At 35.9% G+C, this 22710-nt stretch overlaps 1 protein-coding gene across 37 annotated transcripts in view; it reads right to left on the bottom strand.

Moving 5' to 3' along the window:
• The window catches only part of LOC125675415 (CUGBP Elav-like family member 2), a 58846-nt gene that overhangs the window by 30375 nt on the left and 5761 nt on the right, over positions 1 to 22710 (bottom strand). For 24 of the 37 annotated variants that reach the window (XM_056157611.1, XM_048913061.2, XM_056157610.1 and 21 more), the window contains exons 1-3: positions 15620 to 16534; positions 12511 to 12683; positions 4478 to 4560 (exon numbers count right to left, since the gene is read on the bottom strand). In XM_056157611.1, coding sequence (XP_056013586.1) covers positions 4478 to 4560; positions 12511 to 12683; positions 15620 to 15768 — 405 coding nt within the window. In that variant the 5' untranslated portion in view covers positions 15769 to 16534. Of the gene's footprint in view, positions 1 to 4477; positions 4561 to 12510; positions 12684 to 15401; positions 15525 to 15619; positions 16535 to 22710 lie in introns of those variants that run through there. The other 13 variants (XM_056157618.1, XM_056157616.1, XM_056157615.1 and 10 more) reach the window with 2 other exon arrangements.

Genomic DNA, 22710 nt, shown 5'->3' on the forward strand with positions numbered 1-22710 from the left:
CTTTTGATTTCCCTAAAGGACTGGGACTGTATTTGCACCAAGAAAAAAAGACCTTTAGGAGTTGTAGCCTCTCCCTGAAATGTCAGAAATGTTACTAAGGGTCAGCTGCATTATTGCAGCTAAACACATAACACCTACTCGTTCTGGGTCTGACCTAATTTGACACAGCTTTAGTTGCACTCCCAGTCCTGGAGTAGATCTTTGACCCTCAGGAAATACATAGGTGCTTCTCCAGCTGTTCCCGGCCTTATCTCTCCCCTCTACATAGTACATGATAACAATCTAAACCACACACTTTTCTGACCATGAAAAGTAATTCCTAAATGAGTCAATAATTGGACAAGGAGGTATAAAAGCACTACAGAATCTCAGGGACTAATTTGACTGTAAGCTAGGAACATGACAGTTCTGTCGGGGCTATTGATTTCCTCTTTAATCAGCTTTCTCCAACACTGCTTAGAACATTAACCCCATATTTCCAAGTTCAACATCAAAATTGTTTATACAAAAAGAAACTGACAGATGTGTTACATGTGACATATAAAACAGACTTTTCTCCATAGAAAAACTTGGACACTCTGAGGTATGATGAACAATATTTGAACAAAAGGTTTTTCATGTTTATACTTTCCCCATTGCAGTACTTCAAGAACTGGCCTGGATTTCTCCAAAGAAACATAAGTTGAAACTTGAACTTTGGTCTGAGATTTTACAAAAAATTTGACTGCTCAAATAAAAGAATATTCAAACTTAATTTTGAGATTTTATCGAGTAATGCAAGCCTGGATTAAACTCCTATACAAAGTCAATAGTTCCTATGAGACTTAATCCGTTATAAGGCACACTTTGGTTAGGACATATTTGACCTCCATTGACCTTGACTTTTTCCATATGACCTTCATTTCATGTCAACACACACACAACATTTTGTCAAAGATAAAAGTTTCTTTCAAGTATACTCCCTAAAGTAAAGTAGAACACATACTTAACTGTATTCATCCCCCCCACCAAACTTCGTTACTCAGCTTGCTGAGGGGATATTACAAGTAATATTCCACTGTGGCCGAGTACATCTCATAAATGTAAATTGTTATATCACTATGCTGATAAGTAACTATTTCCCAATCAGATGTTCCAACACCTGATAGTAAATAAACTTAACTATGAACTATAGGTAATTCGTGCCCAGGGCACTCCAGTCCAGCCAATCCATCTTGACATAAATGTCTGAGGACCAATTTCCATCCACTGCCTATGTGTAAGGGACACCATGCTGTACACATTTGGAAGTACGCCAGTAAAGGAGAAGAGGGGGGAGGGGGTTAAAATCATCTTCAATTTTTCAATGTTGATACATATTAAAGGCATAGATTACTTGGTGCAGTTATTGATTACCAAATTGCACCAAAATCAAATGAGAGAGAGGGGTGGGGGGTGGGGGGGGGGGGGGGAAGAGATAGAAAGAGAAAGCATATGTAATATTATGGAATTTATTGACATCTGGTGGGACATATTTTTATGTCTCGTTATAATTTCATCAGAGAAAATAAATTCCTTATCTAGTAACAGAACACTCAATGATGCGTTTATTGTCATGGTTTTCACCATCATTTCCCCGATCCTTATAAAACTATAAGATTATATATACAAAGTAGTTCCAGTGTTATTTCTCGTGTGAAAATGTCACTTTCAGCATTCTAAGTGTGAAAGTAACACTTTCCATCTTGTCTGTGTGAAACTAACACCAGTGAAAAATATCACTTATTCAATGGATCAATTACATATTTCAGGACTGAAAATGTGGTAAAAACTCTCATAAAAAAAATATCATTTTCAATGTTATACCCTCAACGTAACATGTAGCTGTACATGCACTATCTGTTTTATTATACCAAATGTCATACATTCGTTTAAAATATTTCATAAAGCAAACATCAAATAATAATAATAAAAAAAACCCACCTGACTTGCATCTTTTTTAACCTATTACCACTTTTCATACAACAATGTTGCCATAACACACTGCAGTCTGCATTTATTTCAAACACTCAAACGACACCTTTCAAAATCTACTACAAACCATCTGTGCATCAATTCATACTCAAGTACTTTTTCTCATTGCTATATACATGCTATCACCATGGAGGATGCCATATTTAGTGACAGATCTGATGGGAGTAGGGGGAGGGGGGGGGGTTGGGGTTGGGGTTGGAACTCTCCCTCTCATCAGAAAATTTTGTTTAAAAAAGGTAAAAATAACACATTTTGAGGGTAGACCCCCCCCCCCCCCTCTTGAAAACCATAATTAAAATGGTAGATCCCCCTTTCAAAAATTTCTTGATCCAATTTAATTGTTTTCATTCGATCATTAAAGAAAATCTTTTCTCTCCCCTGAATGACTGAAACAACCCAATTTATTAAATAACAAAATCTTTCCTCTCTCCTGATTGTCTGATTGTACCCACACAATTAACATAGAAACCGAAAACTCATGTACATGCATTACTTTGACAGCATCACTTAATCCAACATAGAACATTAACTGCATTCATTTAAAGTCATATGAAGAAACAATGTTGAATTTTGATCTCCTCTGATGACCTCGACTCCATTTATTAACCATGAGGAAATGATGTTCACCTCAGCCACTGGCCTCGGTGAATATCACATTTCCTAACTTGATAAATGAAAGTGATATCAAAAGTCCATCTTTGTATAGTACTGTTTCTTTGATGACCTGTATGAACCGTGATTATAATTTTTTCATTAATTTGTTCTGACAGGTCGGTGTGTAGACACGGCGGGGTTATGGTGACATATGGCTGCAGTGGACATAATGATAACACTGGTTGTGTAATCCCTGATTAACAGCCAATATACCCTCACAACTGTCACCAGGCTTTCCACTTCCTCCCACTCTTCGGTATCTTGTTTTTCCTCCAGAAATCGTGGGGAACGGATCACATTATCAATCTGTAAACTCTCAAGAAGGATCAACGACAGAGATCAATCTCAGGGAAAAGGGCTTGGAAGTGAGATTTCCTCGTAAATGAAAGTTCTGACGATAAAATCATAATTATACACGACAGCTGTGTGTCAACGTGCAACCGAGTCTTATTCCCAGGGATCAAAAAAACTTCTTTAACTGAATTAGGTTTTCAATGTCCAACACTTAAAGCTTTTGACAATTAGAGTTGGCATGTGCTCTGTAGTAGAATGTTTCATATTAACACTGTTGTGACACGCTCCCTTCCATCAATTTAACCAATTATTGACTTTCTGTCATTTATTACATTAAAATTTCATAACAACTAGAGAAATCATCAATACTTCAGCAAACACACTTCCATTTTAATGTCAATTTGTTCTGCAATCATGCCAGATTCATTAATAGATCTTAACAACAAAACAAAATGTACCAATGAAAGATTTTGTTTTAAAACTCTATTACAACAGAGTTTCATTCATTACTGCCTAGTGGATAACACATGGTCTTAAAGGAATTAACCTTCTTCTGAGTTCAAATCCCATTTTTAAGAGAGATATATATCATTATCTGTGACCTATAAAGTTCAAGTATCTGGTATCTTTAATGAAAATATGCCAAGAATTTTTAAAAATACAATACAGAGATTTTTTTTAATGTCTGTAGGGGCCCGGGCCAAAATAAGGCCCCATTCCCAATGCTAAAAAGCAGGTATTTTCCCCAATTTTTCCTTTGAAATTCCCAAACAATGAAAACAAATAAAGCAGGGTAGCCAAATCGTTCATAAATCTTCTTCACAGGCCCACATATCACAATTTTTGCTTCAAAATTCATAAGTAAACCTAATTTTCTGGCCTCTGCTTATTTGAATGCATGAGGAAGCTTTGACCAAATTGAAAGTCAGAAGGAACCCAATTATACCTTAAAGCACTCTGAATTGGGTTTTCCCCTATTTCTTTCTATGAAATATTTTTCCCAATTTTAAGCAAATGTCGCTATTTTTCCCAATTGGAAAGGCCCTGACCCTTGAAATCAAGACCTTAAAACAAACCTGCAATAGGAGATCTTTTTTTACTTTTATACCAAACAATGTCTATAAATATAAAATGTGGGTATAATTAAATTTATTTTCTAATGATCACAAAATAACCAACTTAAGCATCACTGCGCGACTTTCAAAGTCTCATTTTCTGCTGTGTGCAAAAACAAGCAACTTACATCAATTAATGGAATTGTGTCACAAGTTGTCAAACACTTTATAAAAATAGAACAGAATTAATTAATCTGTTTTTACTTGAATGTCAACTACTGCATTGATTTTCACAGGCACCTCTCTTGAGTTTTGGTTCTTTTATAATATGAAACAATTTCATTGATAACAACGCAATATCAGACAGACAAACATTGGTCAACAAATAATTTCCGCTCAATCAAAGCGTAAATATTTGATCTTTTTTACTGGTTCTTGATTATGAATAAATTGGTACCTACCCCATTCATAGTTTTGATATTGTGTAAAGCATTCTGTGCATCGAGTGCAGCTTTCCTCGTGTAAAATGTGACAAAACAGCAACCTACAAAAATGCAAGAAAACTTACAAATGGTCTCCACCAACTTAAAATTCACTTCAAAATGACAGGGTAACAAATAAATTTGATAGTTTTCATTTTCTTTTAGTTTTCTCTTTGCCATGATGCTAGAGAAACCCCAAATATTAAAATCTTGAAAATTTAGTTACTATGGTAACCATTAAAGGCACGGACACCACTTGTTGATATGAAGATACCTTGTTGGCTTCAGCATAAGATGTTGTAAATGTGAATCGAACATAGAGAAACTAAAGAATATATATTGCACATTTTTAAATTCCCAGCAAAATACAAAACCTTGTTCTCACTGTTTATATACTACAGGCGATTAAAAATGGATTTCCTGTCATGAAATTGCAGATTATTTTTTTTTCCATGACGTCTAATTTACAGACATGATCCTGAATTCACCAGATTTTATATTTATCAAATGAAATATCTTGAGCAATCTGCGCATCAAGAGTATTTTGCTTATAGAAACGAAAAGATGTATTGATAGTGAATAAATTATAAATCTCCATCTTGTTCATTCTGTACAAGTTTGTACTGTATAATGTTAAGATCTACAATAACGCGTTCTCCGCAACAATTCTACCCCACACACACAATGTGTCTCCAATATACAGCATCATTTATCACTTCCCCGTCGCTAAACTAGAAAATAATAACACAATAAAATGACTAGTAACCAATAAAACAACTACCACATGGAAGACACCTAACCACTTGACAAACATATCACCCAAGTATATATATTTATTATCCATTACAGAATGTTAGAAAGCAATCCAGACAGGTTTCTGAAATGTCAGGCGATGTGTTTCACACTAGTTTATTCACTTCTGTGTTGTAATAGACTTCTACTATATCTGGTTCTTTCTAATATTCTCTTGTATATCAGTTAACATACATATAAAATATATATCTAATAATAACTGTTTACGTGGGTACTATGCTCTCGTGATGTTGCTTTGGAAAGCAACAGTGTCCGAGTGATAGTAACCAAACTTAATTTAGCTTTCCAAAGCAACACCAGAAGAGCATAGTACTCATTTAAACAGCCATCAACGGGTTTAGTGCATCGCATGATAAATTCATGCAGGCATCATTTCTATGTGGTTAACACAGTTTGAGATCTTGTATAAATGATTTTGTTTTTCTTTCTGCAATTAATTTTAATTTATTTTCATGGCCATCACTTAAGGTATTTTTCTTGCCATTCACAGAATGATATACAAAATAAATAATTTATTTCTAACACTTATAATTTATAACATAGTCTTAAACAACCACAACAAGAACCCATTGTTTCATAAACATGAACATGATGATCATACTAGAACTGTATTTGTTGTAAATATTAACAACAGACTTACTAAAGTTGAAGTGTGGTGTACATGTGCTATTTGACTGGTATAACTCAAAGGGGCTGAGAAAATACTTAAAAGGGCATGGACACGATTTGAGCTGAAAATTTTGAAAATTTATTTTTCCATTTTTATTGTTTACAATGCTTAACTAAAGCATTTCTGATGGTCAACCGGAGTATCAGTAATGTCATGTAAACAAGGCTCTTCCCATGTTTTTGTTTACAGATTGCTTATATAGAAAATTACATGTTTAAAACAAAATGAGATGTGCAAAATACTAGAAACTATTTAACTGTGTTCAGAATTAACTTTTAAATTGAAGAAAAAAAATCAGCTTTAAACAATTAAAACTTTCACTTGAATATTTATTATAGCCTTAGTATATGGCATGAGCCTTGTTTACATAACAAAGCAGGGTTTGACACTAAGGCACATCCGACCGACTGAGTCTACTAAATGATAGGTCCGGTCGGTCGGTCGGGTAAAATGTCGATTTACTAGTCCGACTGGTCGTGTTGAAAAAATAAACAAGAAACTTTACTTTAAACCATAAGATATTTTATTCTTAACTAAAAAAGAATAACTGTAGAGTTTGCGAGCAATTTTGAACCACATGATGACACAATCTCTATTTTTAGTTCTAATAAATAAGTCGCGATTGGAAGTGATGTTTTACGACATCTACTCGATGTTAATGTGTGTAAAGTTATGTTTTAGATGAATTTATTTCCATTTTTTTTAAAAACCCAGTTCACTTGAATCAAATATAAGAAAGTGTTTATCAAATTAATCGTAAACAGCCATTTTTCGGTGTTGACATATGTGCGGGAATGTCTCTATATTCAAATACGACTTCTCGTCCTCAAGGAAAGATGTCCCAAGAGAAAAAAAGTAAAAGGTTGGGAAGAAACCAAGCAAGACTTATGAAATAGAGATTTAAAAAACGGTTGAGGCCATTTTATTTTAAATTGACTAGAGAATTTCCATGTCGGGTAGAATTTAAAGAAATAGAAAATGTGTTTGAAAATGAAAGCGTTAAATTGAATGACGAGACTAAAGCTCTATTTTGAGACAATTAAGTACGTTTTAGTTCATGCAAACTTAAAGTTTAAAATGCGTATATATTTCCATTCATTTCAGTTAAATAACAAACAAATTATCAAATAAAATGCATAGGTCATCACACTTTTTAAGGTGTGAGACGTACACAAACAGAATTATATATCACCATCAGAAAATTGCAATTTTCCATTAACAGCGTTATCAAAATTCCATACAAACTGGTTATGACGATATAGTAGCATTCACTACAATTTCATGAAACTATCTTCACAAAAATATACAAAGTGTTTGTAAAAACTAAAGGAAATCTATCGCATAATAGACCTTATAAGGAAATCAATAGAAACAGAGTTATTGCCCTTGGATTCAATATTTTGAAACGCATCATTGATTATTTATCTATAACTTAGACTTTTGAAATATTTTCTTCTAAATATGATTTTTTACAATAACTATAGGAAAATACTCCAACAAAATTTATGTTCCTATCATGCATAAATCTAAATAAATCATTGATTTTGCAAAATCTGATGACATCACAGGAGGGTGGAATTACTTTAAGTACATTTAAATATGGAGAAACTATCAGTTTCTGGAAAGTTGGTCGGGGCAAGTGGATGTACGGTCAGGTCTAGCAAAAATCATTTGAAGTAGCCCGACTGGTCTAGTGCTAAAAAAAGTAAATGTCAAACCCTGCAAAGAATTGTGAGCTGCAGTATCTACCATGTACCTCGACAACTGACATTCATATCATTGCTGACCATTCGAAATACCTATAGTTAAGCATTCTAAACATTTAAAATGTAAAAATAGAATTTGAAAAAGTTCGGCTGAGATCATGTCCAATTGTCCATGCCCCTTTAAGAGATACCAAAGGGTTCACACTTTTGAGGTTAAAATACATAGAAGATGTAGTTGGGACATGACTTACTCACTCTGACAAATTATGCATGGTATCTATATAATCAACATACTGAAGTACTAGAGAATTGGCACAATCTCTGTTATAAAACTCAAGATGCAGAAAGAAACTTTTTCATATACATACAACAAAATCAGTTTAACTGCCCCCCCCCCCCCCCCCCCTCTTAAATGTGTGGAAAAATATGTGTTTCTACTGTCAGCGATTTGAAAGATGGCTGATAAAATGTTCGATCTATTGTCAGACATTCGTGTATATACCTAAATGTTGCGATAGTTTTGGGTTCTTCACTCCACGGAATCTGAATATAAATCTCGGTGTAGACTGGCCTGTACCTGTGTGTCTACGCATTTCTTGGGTATCTGTTTTAATTTGCTGATCCCCGATAGATACCATTAAGCTCTAATCACCTGAACATTACAATACTTTGTCTTAAATTGATTGGATTTCTGTCAGCCATGACATAAAGGATATTTCTGCTTCACACTCCACACTATATAGGAAGACAATCGCCAATATTTGTCGCTAAATACAGATTAAACCAGAACAATACGCTAATCTTTTGAATGAATGACTTAAGACAAATATGATCAGCATTTTTTAAATGCCAACTTCACAGGACTTTTCTGAACATGCTGGAATCTACTGAACCTATAGATAGGCCCACGACTTCCCTGGCAACCCGATGAAGGAGACCAGTTGCCATGACGAGGTGTTTCACCTAACACTAAGCATCAATGAATTCTGCCTCGGGATTAATTCTTCACAGAAAAGTGAGGACTTTAATCTCAATTGCACACACTTGTTCTAGAATCCCCATACTTTCTGTGAACTCACTAACAGACTCGGATCTATCGTGGCTGATTACACTAGGCGACATGTCGACTATCAATTGTTTTCAACTCAGCTGTCAGAATTATAAGAGACAGTTTCTTTGCATAACGCATCGATGCCTGCAGCTATACCATCTGAAACACAGTCAATAATTACCTTTAAAAATCATTTACTGCAACTTTAGCAAAGGCTTAACAGGACCCTAGTATTGTAAACCACAGAGCTTGTTTCTGATTGGGATAGATTTTTATCTTCACCAACTGAATCTGCGTGGGTTTTGCACTCTGTATCAGATGTGACCAGCATCCAAAATGGGAGGACATTCATCCATCAATGACATACTGCCATCCTCCACCATCCTCACCCACCTACCCCTCCCCATTTGACCTACCTCCATCCTCCACCCTTCTAAATCTCACTCTACCCCCTTCAAAGTACTTTAATAACATAGCAAGTTGCAGCATCTATAGTGACCTGATGCACTCTCTTCCCACAATAGAAGCGATGAAAACTAATTTGTTTACTAGTCGTAGAAATCTATCTTTTAAAAACAATGTAATATAAATGTATCTGTGAAAAATACATCACATTTTAAAGCATCCCCCCACCACCACCACCACCACTTTTTATGGTTTAACAGATGAGTAGTGATGTGACTGGAGACTCACCATACGGTGAGAATTAAAACATACAATACATGTACCTCATTTTACAGAATGGTGAGCTGTCAACATCTTAATCTCACAGGTCAGAGGGAGGAATTTTAACCCAAAGAATGGAACACACTGTCCATGACTGACAGACAAAATAACCTCTCTTGGACCCTTTGGAAATGACAATAGTTTTTTTTTCTCGAACCTTTGCTACAAAAACTGTCATATCTTAGCAAATGTGTGAGACACCATCTGTATCGAGTTAATGTTATACATACAACACAGCTCATCTTAATTATCTTAATCTGCAACTGAAAATGTCCCCACAAAAAACAACCTCTCATGGCAGAATCTGACAGATCATATGTACAAAAATGCCTGATAAAAATGCAGTATTCTGATCCACAAGACTCTTTGTTTGGGCTTTTTGGGTGAAAAGTGCAGGTCTTTTTAAACAGAAGGAATTTCCATGGTTCACTTAAATAATCCTCCTAGGAAATTGGAAGATTTGTTCACCTACTACAGAGCTGGGCTGTTTTAATTCTTATATTAAATGACTAAATCAATCAGTCAATTTGGTTTATTGTAAAACCGTGGTAAAAGCAAATGGACCTGTTATTACCACTCTCATTGATCACAAGAAGCCTCAATTCCTACGCTGTTTTTCCTTTAAATAATTTAATTTCCGAAAGACCCACAAACACAAGAGAGTTCCTTGTAGAAAAAAAAAACACTCCACATTAAATCATTAAGACAATGACTGCAATGGTAGCATTCACGTTTTTGGGTTATTTGTATTAAACTAGCTCTGGAATGCATGTATAAAACTTACACTCATATTTGGGGATTATTTCTGTAAAGCTTGTGCTCGTGATTTTATTTCTAGGACAGAATGCAGGCATTTTGATAGAGTACACAATTTGTAATAATGTTTTGAATCTTCAAAGTTTTGTAATGATGTTCTGAATTTCACTTTCTTTCTTTGATAGAGCACATCTTGTAATGTTTAAAATCTGTATTTCTATGACAAAGCATACATTTTGTAATGATGTTTTGAGTTGAAATTTCTATGATATGGCACATGTTCCGTAATGATGTTTTGAACATAAATGTGTATGGTAAAACATGTTTTGTAATTTTTTAACATAAATTTGTATGGTATTACACATTTTGTAATAATGTTTTGAATCTAAAGAACAAGGTACGGTTGTATACATAAAAAGGCCCAAAAAATTTCTCTCTATAAAATATGTCTGGAATTACCTTAATCAGCGTTTTAAGAAAGTAAAATAAATGCCAGGTATACTATGTCAACAAAATCAGAATGATAGTCCTAAATGGATAGCATTATGACATCATGAATAAGACATTTCCCGCCTTTTTCTCAAAATAAGCCTGAAATCTGTCAAATGTCATACAAATTATTGCTCAGGAAAAGATGTGCGCATTTGTCGAGCAAAATGAAAATGATATATATTGTGTATTATTTTGAGATGAAAAACATGCTTCAATATGAATTTGCTCGACGCATGCGCTGTATGTTTTCTAAAAGGAAAACCACCTGAATTTGTGGATATTTTCATTGAAAATGGCATTTTTGCAATTTTATGCCAACTTCAAGCTCTCGTCATATGACACAAATCATTTTGCTGATCAAACTGAGTGAATTTTGGGTTTGCTAAACTATTCCTTAATTGAATGCCAGGATTTGAGCTCCAAGTGAAATCATCAATATTTTGGGCCAGATGACTGTAGAAACTGTACCTACTTCTTTGTACGGTAAAGCACATGTTTTGTAATAATGTTTTGAACATAAATTTGTATGGTAAAACATGTTTTGTAATTTTTTAACATAAATTTGTATAGTATTACACATTTTGTAATAATGTTTTGAATCTAAATTTGTACGGTAAAGCACGTTTTGTAATAATGTTTTGAACTTAAATTTGTAACGTAAAACACATTTTGTAATCAAGTCAATCAGACTTCATAAATTTCTGTGTTCAATTGTTGGTGCACTTGTTCCGAATTTTAATCACGATAGCGCTTATTTCTCAAGTGTTCTATGATAATATGATCTTGATAGTAACCCTCCTGTTTCATGGTCTGTGATACACTTTCGACTGTAATTAAGCTTTTAACATAGCTACATGGAAATATTCATTGAAAATTTCAAAGATACATCATGCACTACCAATGTTCTGAGATCATTTCAATGAAGTTACTAGCTCGACATCATGCAAGGACAATTTCTATTCTATTGCTAGTGTTTTGATTTGAACACATCGAGTGCTAACCAGTCAGACCTCCAGAAGCCTCTAGTTTGTCTGGGGTCCACTAAACTGATTAACCACTCGCCTTACTAAGTCCTTTTCTTTTTCCTCCTATTATCTCCATCTGACAGGAGTCGCAATCAATGGCGGCCCAGTCACGGCCAGTTCTGTGTTATACTGCCCGCTTTGTGCTAAACAGGTCTCCGGTCCTAATGTACCTACACTATGGATTCAGACTCCAAACTCGGGAACTTGGAACAGCATCAAAGAATCGGATCTCTTTATCAGTTCTCCGGAGAATCGAACCAGTCAACATTAATCCTGTATCCGTCATGATCAGGAGTTTGGGTCTGCCATGCGTTTGTGCTAACTAGTGATTTCTAGGCATTAATCCTGCTGACTTTATGTACAGTAGATAATTCTTTTTTATGTGCCCCAACAGATTCAATGCTGATCAGTCCTTAATGACGGCCTTATGAAGTCGCACAATCAAATTAATGAAAAAGCACTAGCCTTATCAAACCTCTTTGTCTAATGGAATTTTTCAGCTTCACTGTGTTCTACGTATATGCAAAACGTGAGGCCCATAGGCCACAGGACTCACCAAACGTTTCCATAAATTTACAACTTTTGTCTGTAAAATGTACTTTTACTGTCTCTCTGTACGAGTTCTTTTGGAGGTGGAATTCAACTTTGACACAACTAAGATGCACCACATTATTATTACAAATCATTGAATAGAAAGGCCTTCTTTGTCGAGCCAGTTTTGTCCCTCCATCTGTCTTTCAACAGTTACCTCCCGCATTTCTACAGTTACCTACCTTTACTTTGTCCCGTGGCTTTGTCGCGTAAAACATTTAGCTGAAATACTGCACCAAATTCTTCAAACATTTTGCGGAGATCATTTTCATCCATGGACCGCGGAATTTGACCAACAAACATTTTTATGGCATCCGGGTCTGGCTCCGATTTTTGGACCTGACCGTTCATTGTTCTAAAAAACAAAAGAAAGTCCAAATCAGAGTGTGTATTGTCAACTAACCAACTTATCAAATCAAATTATCATTTAAAAGAAGCATATACACAGCAAATCGTAACAAGGAAAGTGACATTAGAAGGCTCCCATTCGTTACTACGCAGCTCTTACATACATTTCATTAATAGCACAGGAATTAGACACATCATATGCTTAGGGTTTTCGATTCAAATCCCACTAAAGAAATACCATGGGGATCCGGGTTAGAATAGGTCCTCAGTACCCCTTGCTTGTTGTAAGAGGCGATTAAATGGGGTGGTTCTTCGGATGAGACTGCACAAAACTGAGGTCCCATGTCACAGCAGGTGTACTAGCAAGCACAATAACGACCCTCCCTGCTCAAAAGCCATGAGCGCCAAGCATAAACCTAAATCATGTAGCCCTTCACCGGCAATGGTGACTACTCAATATAAGTAAAAATTCTTCAGTGGGACATTAAAACAATTTACAACCAACCAACCAATTAAAGAAATTCTGTCATACATGACATATCATATATTAGCCAAAGAAATTTCAAATACCCAATTTCTTAATCGTTATTGCATGTGAATTACTCACACTTCAGGCATGATGTTTGAATCCATAAACAGGCCTTATAATCAGAAATGAACAGATCTGTAATATATACATGTATATATCTTTGTCTAAAATCTTGTAGATTTTCTCGATGTACATGATGTGTTTATGTTTCATTCATTCAAAACTTGTTTTCAATTAAGATTTTTTTTATGTTTCTAAGGGCTGAAAACCACTTATTTTCAAAAACTGAAATAAATTTTCCCCCCTAAATCCTTCTTCAACATTTAGACATTGTATCAGGTATCTAAGAACTTCGCACCGTGGGGTCTCATATTTCCTCTGACAAAAATTCCTTTACAATCAAAAGCCACCTTTTTCCAATAAAACACAATAATACAAATCTTATCTGTCTTCATTCACAAGATGGCCCTTATCTTACAAGAGCCTCTGTATCAATGAAGATGTTCCTGATAGCATGAAATAAAGAACTTATCTCTGGTTTGTTTTAAAGCTTTAGAGGATCATTAATAATTGATCAAGCTTCGAAATTTTGTACGTTTTATAACAATGCCTACAGCTGAACAAGACAAGTTACTATGTTCTTTTAAACAGCAAGGTGTTTTGGAAACGAAATAAAGCGAATCACATAATTCCTGGCAAGCAAAACACAAACTGTACTTAAAAACATCGGAATCTGATACCACAATCAAGAGACTATGCTTCCCGCGCTCCCCATGCGCTGCCTTCACGCTCCATGTGAGCTCCCTTTATGTTCGGCATGCTGACTGGTGGTTACGAAGCATGGGGGCTACACAGACCTTCTAGCTTCCTTTGGCTTAACTCTTAAAATTGTTGAGGAATGAAATGCCATCTAATTATGAGTTCATTTTATGTAAAGCCAGTGGAATCTGTTAACCCACCAGTTTATTTTATGATTATAAGATTATTTTCTAAGATAGCAGCTCGCATATGAGCTTCATTAATGAAACATGAAAACATGTTACAATGTCTTAGAATGGAGTAGAATGCAGCTTGAAGGTTTCACCGAGACACCTTGAAATAAAAATATTAAATGACAGACCACCGACTATAATTCTCAAGACCCCTCAGGGCCAAATATAACACATATATTTGGTTGGTTGGTTGTTTATTTCTTGCATTACTAATTTTATTCTCAAAACTTCACTTAATGACATCTTTATTTACCAAGAAAAAATATAACATTAAAACTACATAATTTCTCCATGCTCCATGGCCCCATGCAATGATATAAAATTATAATTTCATGTGTTATTCTACAATGATAGCAGTAATTTACGGAGTTCATTATTGGCATCTGTGACTAGCGAAGTGTGATTATACAAAGACAAAAAATTTAATCTAGACCAAGCCACGCACAGATAAACAGACAGGGACAAACCACCCACAGACAGATCGGGACAAGTCACACACAGACAGATCGGGACAAGCCACACACAGACAGATCGGGACAAGTCACACACAGACAGATCGGGACAAGTCACACACATGCAGACAGCTCGGGACAAGTCACACACAGACAGATCGGGACAAGTCACACACAGACAGATTGGGACAAGTCACACACACACAGATCGGGACAAGTCACACACAGACAGACAAGGCAGACCGGGACATACCTTTTGAACATCTCCCGCTTAAAGAGAGCTCAAAAACGGACACTAGAAGACAATATACCCTTTCACTATGACTAAAAAAATCATTGAAGTTCACAATCTGTTTGATTAGATTAAGACATGAATTGACATACAGAGCATAAATAAAGATTTTCTCTGCCTCTGACCAGAGATAGCCTGTGGTTATGACCATGCAGAGTGATGATTTAATCAATAGAATCCCCTCTATTTCTTCTATACTTATACAGCACTGTACAGTCCTCATTAATTAAGCCTCCAAATTAGATTGAATTTATGGTAATTCACTATTTGATATTCCCCACATTTTGCACTTCATTTCCTGAAGGGTCTCCCTATTTTTTAAGCTTTGAATATTAAACACTGAATTGCCCTGGGCAATGCTAGGCATATCTAGACCAATGTCTACGTTTCCTTCAACATAAATTTTATGTACAACTGTCAACACTTGATGAAAATGTTTAATTGATACCAATCTACATACCTTCACATTATCACAACAAGAGTCGTTACTCTTATCAGAATCATTTACTTCACCTGTAGAAACCAGTACAAAAACAACCTGCTGTATCTAACCCATCACCAAGACAACTGACTGTCATGGTTACCTGTACGACCCCGAATTATTTTGCCTCCCGACACGATTTCACCAACATTCTATTCCACATCACAACTCACACTCCCGGTAGATCCTCCCCTTACCTCATGCCTACTTCCCCATCACTGTAAGTGGACAATCGCGATTTCTTCACGCAACCTCCTTCCTGTTCGGAGTCGGACATCGCTTGGTAAAATCCCAGAATTCCTCTATCCTCAGCAGCCCCGATTCGTACAACCGGCCGCAAAAGCATGTGTTCACAAAATGCACTCACAAGTAATTCACAACATAACTCCTAAAACTATTTTCTTCCTCCCTTTTGTGTTTTTTTTGTGCTGGAGCAGTTCTTAATAGAAGCCTCTTGTGCGATGCAGTATTAACCAACAAAAATTGGCATATTCAATTATTGAAATTCATCGCAGGAGCTTGCTGGAGTCATTTACATGATGTTATGTTGAAACACTACTCATGGTTTTTATTGCATGGTGGGAATTTCTTTCTGAACGCACAGTAGAAATGTGAGGTTGGCGGTCTAATTTCTGGGCTGCCCATGAACTCTTGTGTCCTATCAGTTTGTCCAGTAGTCCTATCAGACCAGGGGGAGTGGCACGACCTGTACGTAATCAAGGTCTTCTAAGCATGGAGCCCCGACCAGCAATGATTTATCTAATCAAAGTGAACTTGTTTTTATTCCGTCAGATAATTATAGCATTGTGTACCGTTCCTGCAACAATTGATTATTTATCAGCCTTAACCGTCTCGCGTAGGTCTTCAATGAAAGCTTAGTAACCTATCAATAATTCTCTATCATCAGGAATCAAATGCAGGTAATTCCTTAAACAGCCAACTCCAATGACTGGTTTATATTTAACAGATATAATTTTACGACATTCCCTGTAATGAAAACTGTCCAATAAAAAAAAACCCAATAGCTTTCAGACACATCATTTTCTTTCTATTTCATTGTAACAGTTCAACATGCAGGCAATAAGCGACTATAACCCTGGCAATATACATGAACATTAAGAGGAACCAGTACAATATCAGGCATATTAATCTTGTGTATGAGTCAATATTTTCTGGTTCTCTTTTAATCATGTTTGAATGAGGAAAATATATGTTGAACAATAAAACAGAGATTTGCCAATAAAAACTTTTACAGAGAGTTTCATGTTTATTGTTAATGTTTACTATATATATGTAAAGAGAGTTTAATGTTTATAATTTACTTTTTTTGATGTACTAACTCATGAACACGTTTATTTCGCTTCCTTCCATCTCATTCCTCAACCTAAAAACTCAGAACACTCCAAAAACTAAACCCAAAAATAGTCCCCCACTAACACAAAAGTTACCACCTTCTTTCCCCCTAATAACCTCTCCAACCATCTTGGTGCCATAGTCAAGATCATTAAAGTGCTTGTATGTGGTAACATTTCCACTCCAAGTAAAAAACAGTCTGCATGAAGAGGTTCCTTAATTAATGTGATCACTAATGAACATTAGCACTGAGATGGTTATAATTCCGCTGAAGAGCTCGCTGGTTTTTTACCGCTGTTAAAACATGAAGAGCGTTTCTTTCTCTTTGTTTCCCTGAGGAGTTAATCCTATCAAACAAACGTTTTCTTTTTTCATAAAGAATTCGGGCCATTACCTCTTTTGGCTATTCTGATGTATGAAGAGCTAAATAGATTTATTATAGAATAACACAGTTAATCAACACCACATTTAGTGTCGAAGAGTGTTTAGCAAGGTTTTTTCCTCCCATCTTTCCTCAAGAAGACAAGAGATAATTCTATAAACGAGATTTCTTTTTTTTTCATGTTAATCAGTCACTGGTATGCAGTGGTTCTTTTATTTTTTTTCCTGCAAATTTTAGATTTACAGTGATTCAAAGATTAATTCTATTCATTTTCTTTTTAGAACTGATTTCATTAAAATCTACTGTTGGAAGTTAGAACAACACATTCAACATTGTTTAACTTCAGATTAAAAGCCCTTACATATAAACTTCCTTTATATAGTTTGCTTTGTCACATTACAGATAAAACAATATGGTCAATTTGTCCCCAATCACTCAAAACATTTTGACCAACACTCAAAAAATCCCAAGAAATGTCAGGTTTAGCATGCAAATCTTTCGAGCCTCCTAAAAATTCCAGACACAACAATTTTTATGTCTGTAGACAATGTGAGACTTATGGTACCACACCAAGCAGTACATAGTAGCCATTTTATTGACCATCAAGGACAAGGGACAACAGGTCACCGAAGAATTAACACCTCGATCTGTCCACAGTATTACCTGAACTCCATAAACCTACCAACACAACTTAGGACAAACAGATAATAAACTATATAGCTGCACCACGCTATTGGTCAGTTTTGTCTCTCCGTAACACGTACCATTTAATCTGGTACAAATAAAAACACATGAGGAATATGGAGGTCAATGTTGTCCAAAATGTTGATTATAATGTTGATCATGCTTTTTTCCCCAGTTTCTGATCATGCTTTTCCCCCCAGATAAATTTGTGGGGAAAAAAATGTTTTAACTTTGAACAAAACTCTATACTGTTCCCCACATTTTTAATTGTGTATCTATGATATTCTGTACGCTGTACATGTACTAGTGTTAGCAGCTACACAGCAATTGTGACATCATAAACATGACAAAACTCACATTTGGGTAATTGTGACATCATAAACATGACAAAACTCACATTTGGGTAATTGTGACATCATAAACATGACAAAACTCACCAAACTCCCCGTCGAGGCCTCATTACGTCACCTACGAATAGACCTCTCCTATGTGACACAGCACAATATACAGATTTGTATATTGTGACTCCGCGATTATCATGAGGCAAATAACATTAAAGAAGTAGTTCGCAGTTAAAAGTTTGAAGATCGATAATATTGATATTAAGAGCATTAATATAAAAGTATAGATTTGATTTTAAACATAAAATGATCAAAAGATCATTAAAAAGTAGGAGACTCTGTTCAAATTATTGTGTAAAATAATGAAGTTGATGTTTACGTTCTTGTTTTGAAAGTTGTTTACGTTTGACATTATGTTTTTTAGGCATTCTACAGTAACGTCACAGTATACGCGGCCTAAGAAATCGCCATCCCATAATGTCAAAGTGGAAGAGTTTGGTTTGTGAGCAAACGAACTCTGTTGGAAGTTTGAAAACTCACATTTGGGTAATTGTGACATCATAAACATGACAAAACTCACATTTGGGTAATATTTCATTTGAAAATAAGGAAAACTTAATATGTCTCTTTCTAAATTAAAAAGAAATTTACTAACAAAATTCTACAGCAGGGAGTAAACCAAGGTTATAAGCACCATCATCTGACCGAATCATTGCGTGTGCTGTCCGTTAAATTGTCAAAAACAGTGTTGCAAAAACTTCACCATTTGAGTAAATCCAAGCACAATGATGTAATCTGTGCCATCATCATCTCATTGACATAAACTATCAAGGCAAAAGCCAAACAACACATGCAATGTTTCTTTACTGTGAATAAATGCATCAACCACTGACAATAAAAATAGAATTTAAAGACTAAAATTGGCTGAAATTGGGCCTGTGTGCTCTTGCTTTTTCTGGGACCAATATTTTTATTCGTAAACAAGCAAGTTTGAAAACCGAACCAGGATACATGCTCCTGCAAGTTGGTGAGAGGGGTGTAGGGTCATTATAGTAATCAGAAAATTTCCATATTTCTTGGATCTTTTTCTCCTTCTTTAATTAGAGTGTAATTAGCATGTCTCCTCCATGCACTTTTTATAGGGATTCCTATCTTGGTGTCTTTTGCCAGTGTAACACTAAATAAAAATTCCCATTTTACCCACCTTCATACGGTCATACCCAGGAGAGAGGTTGCATCACAAACTGACAAACGTGTTATTTAATTAATTCGTTAATCCAAAAAAAACAAATAACTGGTATATATAATCTTTTCATAATAAAAGTCTAATATCCATTGATTTTAAACATCATTGCTATTCACATTGAGGCTATACATGTGAAAAAATGAAATGGAAATCAAGAGGGGTGTGTCATAAATGTGGTTTTGGTCACCAGGTATGCCCACCATAAGCATTGATAACAGCACGTAGGCAACGTGTCATTGACTGACAGACAGTCTGAAAGGTCCTTCCAAGTTCTTACGGATTCTGAAGCTGATGGCTGCACATGTTTACTTTGTTCATCCCACAGTTAAATCAGGTTCAATCAAGCCCAGTGACATTGCGGACTAAATCAACAACAATGGTGCCGTTTGTTTGATGGAAATCTTGAGTTGATCTTGCCATACGTGAATGCGCATTGTCCTGCTATATAACATCAGTGATACGGTTTAATTGTCCTGCTATAACATCGGTGATACGGTTTAATTGTCCTGCTATATAACATCGGTGATGCGGTTTAATTGTCCTGCTATATAACATCGGTGATGCGGTTCAATTCTCCTGCTATAACATCGGTGATATGGTTTAATTCTCCTGCTATAACATCGGTGATGCGGTTTAATTCTCCTGCTATAACATCGGTGATGCGGTTTAATTCTCCTGCTATAACATCGGTGATGCGGTTTAATTCTCCTGCTATAACATCGGTGATGCGGTTTAATTCTCCTGCTATAACATCAGTGATACGGTTTAATTCTCCTGCTATAACATCGGTGATACGGTTTCAGCTGGAAGTCTTTGTAAGGTCTTCGGCAGCAGATTCCATAGCGTTGCCAGACCCTGACTATTGTTTTAGTATGATGAATGGAACTAACATGACGTCCAATACTCCAATATAAAAGCTGTTTGTATGTATCTTGTTTCATATCCCATTTGAGAATATCTCATTCCTGTAGGGATATCACTATCTATACATGAAGTGACATAAATTCTAACCTACACAAGCCGGATGCAGTGAGAGTTCTTTACCATGCCAATGCCTACCCGGACATGAGAACACCTACTTCTGTAGGAGCAGCCTCAACTAGCTATGTTAATGTCCCGAGTTTTGTGTGGCCTTCAGGGTCATGAACTCTCTCTCTCCTCTCTCTCTTTCTCTCCACAACTATCCAGTGGTGGTGGATCCAAGTTTATTTCAGAAAATCATAATATTAAAGATCATAAATTGAATATTAATTTCCAAAGTACTGCTACTAAATAACTGTCTGCTCAGAGGCTGTTCTTGTCAAATGTTACCCAAATCTTTCTCTTATAATCAATCACTGATCACTAAGCAAATGCCGAGAACAGAAGAATTAGTCTACAGAAATGGCCTAACGGAGACAATGAAACACGAAAAAAAAGCCCTCGTTAGATTAACCTTGTCATCAGTTTCATCATTAACAAGGACTGGAGTTTTCAATCACTTTCCTGTTGTCAATTACGTCCTCGAGCAATGGCTGGATCAATAGCGCCTTAAGTGACCAGGTATCTCACTCTTACAGAGCGTCAGCATGAACGGAAATGTTACAATATTATCTCACACATGCAGCCAAACCTCCATCAAGAATTAAGGAGGAATAACGATCTCTAAATCATAAGTTCAAAATCTACCAGAATTTAATTTTTCCATTGATCAATAAGACTTTTCTGTTTGGTGTGTTACTCGTCCCTTAATTGAATGCCTCTGTCCTCACACAGTAATCAGCCTGGGGCAGTTTCTGGTGCCTGTACTCACTTAAAGTGGTACCTCCCTATCAGCACAACAGAAAGTGCAATTTCCTTCCTTGGAAGTTGTGTTGTTTGATGAAAGGAACGCAAACAGTAATTTTTTTTTAACATTTACAGTTTCCTGATTCCCTTTGTTAAAAGGGATGAAAAAAAGTTATATAATTTTTGGAGTTCAGGTGCCCCCCCCCCCCCCCCCTTAATGCTTGTACTTCAGGGTTAAACCAAGATGCCTTGCACTGTGTTGCTATTAGAGACTGAATGAATTAATGCTGTCTACCAGAGCCCACGAAAAAAGTTGTCTGTAACCGCCAAATTAAGGCTGTCTACGACAGACCCTGCTTAAACTTGTTCCAGTACTAAACACAGAAAAGACCAACAACACAAGGCGCCCAGCACTTGTTCTGCCCTACACCTTGCAGTGGAACTGTGTTTACCTCCGTCCTGACAAGTCTGAGAGAAGCGCATCATTAACTAACAACGACATAATAGCTGCTTAGAATGGTCAACCTGATCGATGTGATGTGACAGGTATTCCCTGCACCAGCTCAGGAATTCTGCTGTGCCTGTCTACTGTATTGTGACATTACTGTAACGTGGGTTCTGGTACTGTACAAACTGTGCTGATGGTTTGATCATGAAAACGACTATATTTAGCGGGCTAATTCTGGTGGCATACCGAATGTGAATACTAATGGTGAAGTTCTAATTCCAGAAACAAATGCACAACAGGTTGTGAGCGTAACCTGTGTGATCGTCCCACCTCCGTCATCAGAACGGCTAAATGTAATGATTACTGAAACAAACCCTAGTTTGGGAGATGTTTTGAAATATTCTCAGAAGAAATGTAATGGATCATACATAGTCTAAATTTTACAATTCAGACCACTTCTATGTCATATTCCTTACCTACATTTTAATGTCAAAACTACTCTAAATCCCCTTCTGTCAACAATACTTCTAACTTGGGGTAAAGATAACCCAATAGAATTTTTAATTTCAATACAAAATGACAGAACATTTATAAAAAAAAAATATTTAGGCCATATTTAAAAGAATGTGTTTCCCCTCCCCCTGGTCTGACTTTTGAAACAGACCAGGCAAGCAGGTGGTTTTTTTTTTTGGTTTTTTTTTTAAATGTTTGTTGGAAACACCTAAGAAAAAGCAGCTCAGAGCACCGATAGTCATTTTCAATACTGTCAGAAGAAGAGTATGCCATGTATTGGTCGAGCTTGTTTTTATGTTGGTCACTGGATTGACCTGTCTGCTGGCATTTATAATTCATATTCGTGGACATGTTAGTGTGAATGCACTCAATGGATGCAATATGTTGGTTTACTTTATGAATACTTACATAGAAACATATTACATCTTTTCAAAGAAAACATTGAAAACAAAAACATTCTTGACTTAGTGGAAACAAATGTACTTAATAACATATCAGAAATGTACTTATTAAAAAATAACTTATTTGTTTATGAAAACCTGGCTCGAAAGTCA

Source organism: Ostrea edulis, chromosome 3, assembly GCF_947568905.1.
Source record: "Ostrea edulis chromosome 3, xbOstEdul1.1, whole genome shotgun sequence".
Lineage (NCBI taxonomy): Eukaryota > Metazoa > Mollusca > Bivalvia > Ostreida > Ostreidae > Ostrea > Ostrea edulis.